The sequence below is a fragment of the Haliotis rubra genome, unplaced genomic scaffold (assembly GCF_003918875.1).
Source record: "Haliotis rubra isolate DU_JTF1 unplaced genomic scaffold, ASM391887v1 Scf91, whole genome shotgun sequence".
In the NCBI taxonomy this organism is placed as follows: Eukaryota; Metazoa; Mollusca; class Gastropoda; order Lepetellida; family Haliotidae; genus Haliotis; species Haliotis rubra.
The window spans coordinates 1,669,226-1,671,865 of record NW_025767646.1 but is presented as its reverse complement, the minus strand read 5'-3'; the positions used below and the strand labels follow the sequence as shown (position 1 = coordinate 1,671,865).

The 2,640-nt window shown below is 43.0% G+C and overlaps 1 protein-coding gene across 1 annotated transcript; it reads right to left on the bottom strand.

Moving 5' to 3' along the window:
* Positions 1-194: 194 nt before the first annotated feature.
* On the bottom strand, positions 195-2,640 carry LOC124264142 (BTB/POZ domain-containing protein 6-B-like). The gene is made up of 2 exons (XM_046698877.1): positions 2,520-2,640; positions 195-1,823 (listed from the first exon to the last, which is right to left on the bottom strand). The coding sequence occupies exon 2, from the start codon at positions 1,820-1,822 to the stop codon at positions 767-769; it is 1,056 nt and encodes a 351-aa protein (XP_046554833.1). The 5' UTR covers position 1,823; positions 2,520-2,640; the 3' UTR covers positions 195-766.

Here is a 2,640-nt window from a genome sequence, read left to right as displayed (position 1 = left end):
ACCGCACATTCACGCTGCGAGTGTGCGATTCCGACTTTACCCTCACTGTGTGTTTATGAATCACTATCAAATATTAATGATACCAGCTGATCGCAATAAGGTGAGCGATTCCGCCCCTCTTATATAGCACCTGTCACAAACACACGCAGAGGCAAGGAAAGGGCATAGGTTTGTATTTGGGATTTAAAGCACAATTTACAGTTTTATGATGACCATTCACTGGTGTAGAAACACGATTTAATAATAAAACAGACACAGCGACATTATATTGTGCGCCTGGGAATATTTCACAAGTACAAAGTGAGTGATGGTGACAGACCAAGGATCATAATCCTGTGTGAATCTGTGATCCCAAGCCGCGGATAATGGAGCGGCAGAAGAATGCAATGGCGCCCAGAATATAAGAAAGGCGAAGCATGGAATCCACATGAATCCCTGTTTGTGAGTGAGTTTAGTTTTACGCCGCACTCAGCAATATTCCAGCTATATGGCGGGCCCTGTTTGTGAATTCTCGAGATGAGGTAAAATGGGGTTTAAGGTAGCGTTAAAGATTCTCACTTGTGTAGCGACACGTGTGTGTGTGGCTGCTTGTTTAACAGTATTAACACCCTATTCAGCTATATAACATGGATATCGCATTCGGAAAGTATTATGACTTCGGTCCTTGTTTGCTCCGGTTAATGTCGAGCACTAAAATAGCTAACAACAAGTACCATAATTAGTTGTTGGTGGCGGTCTGTGAATTTTGTAACCCAGCGTCATATGATCAGTTGCAACCGAAACCTGAAGATTTACTTTTACCTAAAATATACCCTGCAACTTGAAAACAACCCTGGGATTTCGCTTGGAACATTAGTTTAAATTCAAATCGTCCAATGTTTGCTTCGTAATTAAGACCCTCACCACAAAATTCAGGTACCTCCTTGCTCATCAACGTAATATCGATATTATGTGTCACATGCTTTTGTAGTCTGATTGGACTATCAAAGTACAACTCGGATATCGTATCTGAGTAAGGGTTTCTTGAAGTGTTGGTTGCCAAGAGGCTTTCCCACATAAGGGTTTCCCCACCAGTCGTGCGTATCCATATGATGTATTCCCGAGGTTGCCTCCCTTTCTCGAAAGTCCCGAATGTGTATATACCATACATCCACACATCCTCACTGCTCTCAAATGTCCTGTCATCTGTATTGAACTCCGTACTTTCCCATGTCTCCCCATCAGCCCCGTCATAAGGCGGACAGAGATAAATCTCAGGTTGTCTGTGAGATTTGTAGAGGAAAACATCCATTAGGGGATCACGTCTATCTTGGACAGGGAAGATACTTCTTTCACATCCAACCAAATCGTGCACAACCATCTGCTCAACGTGTGTCAGCACCTTTGAAGGAAACACGCTTTTGAGAAGAAATGAGTGGTTCATTTCGGCAAATCTGATTTCATACAAAGATCTATCCAGAACAGCACGCATATTTGCAGGGGATGGTTCCATGGACCTTCTCTCACATTCTGCCGCAGCCCAACTGAGTGCTGCGTTAAACACCTGCTCAGGTGTGGCTACTAGATGGTCTGAGCTTATCACTTGGAACCAACATTCGTAACTGATCTCCCTTAAACCGTTCAAAGAGAGACTGAAATCTCCGTTGAGAAGAATCACTTGTTGGTCTTCCTTGTGAAGATCCTGCTGCTTCAATCTGTGAGCGTCCTTACATGCATCCTCTGCGGATAAGGACTTCCCGTCCAGGCTTCTGGAAGGTGCCTGTTGCCCTGCTGCTGCCAGCTCCCGGGAGATTGCCACCACAAACAATACGTTGTTCCACATACTGCAAGTAATACAAGAACCCGTTACATAATTATAAGTGTCGGAAAAACGTAGATCCACACCTAGCATTTTATACAACAAACCTAGATATCTGTAACTGGAATACGTAGTTCTGTGTGACACACAACCACTAATATAACAATCATTGATACATGTAACAGAAATACGTAGTCCCACACCCTGCATCCGGTACAAGAACCCAGACATATGTAACGGGACTGTGAGTGCTACCGGGCAACCCACAACACCAAACTATCATGTGTTAGGATATTATATACTAGTCAATATTTGATAGGGGTATTCTGAGTGTCCACATGGGAGATTCAGTGGACTGGCTGTTTGAAGATGAAGCTGTAGGAATTTTTGCTGGATCTGACACACGTTAAGCCTCATTTCAAAACTAAACTAAAGCAAAACTAAATATTAAGTTTTCTGATAGCAGTATAAATCAGACTGATTGAACTAAGTGAACTTTGGGACTCACTTTGTTGTGCTTTGAGGAGAGAACTGAAGTTAAGTATTTCCTTTTCCGATTCAGCGTCCCAACACCAACAACAATCGCTGTTTGAACTAAAACTCAAAATGAAGCTTACTATGCGTCAGTTCCTCCCCACATCAACTCCAATCTACCATTTCCATTTATATCACTATGAAATGCTAAGTGATGTATGTCTGTACCAGTTAGCTACCGTCTCACCTGGTGATGTGGCGTGCTGGATCCGGAAGTCAGTTTGAAGAAGTGACCATGACGTTGTTTTCAGCAAATAATGCAGATCCATCGATCTATCTGCACAGCTTGGACATGCCTATGTAGCTCA

What these genes read in the sequence shown, in the direction of transcription:
- LOC124264142 (XM_046698877.1), bottom strand. Translation starts at nt 1,822, where the DNA reads ATGTGGAACAACGTATTGTTTGTGGTGGCAATCTCCCGGGAGCTGGCA.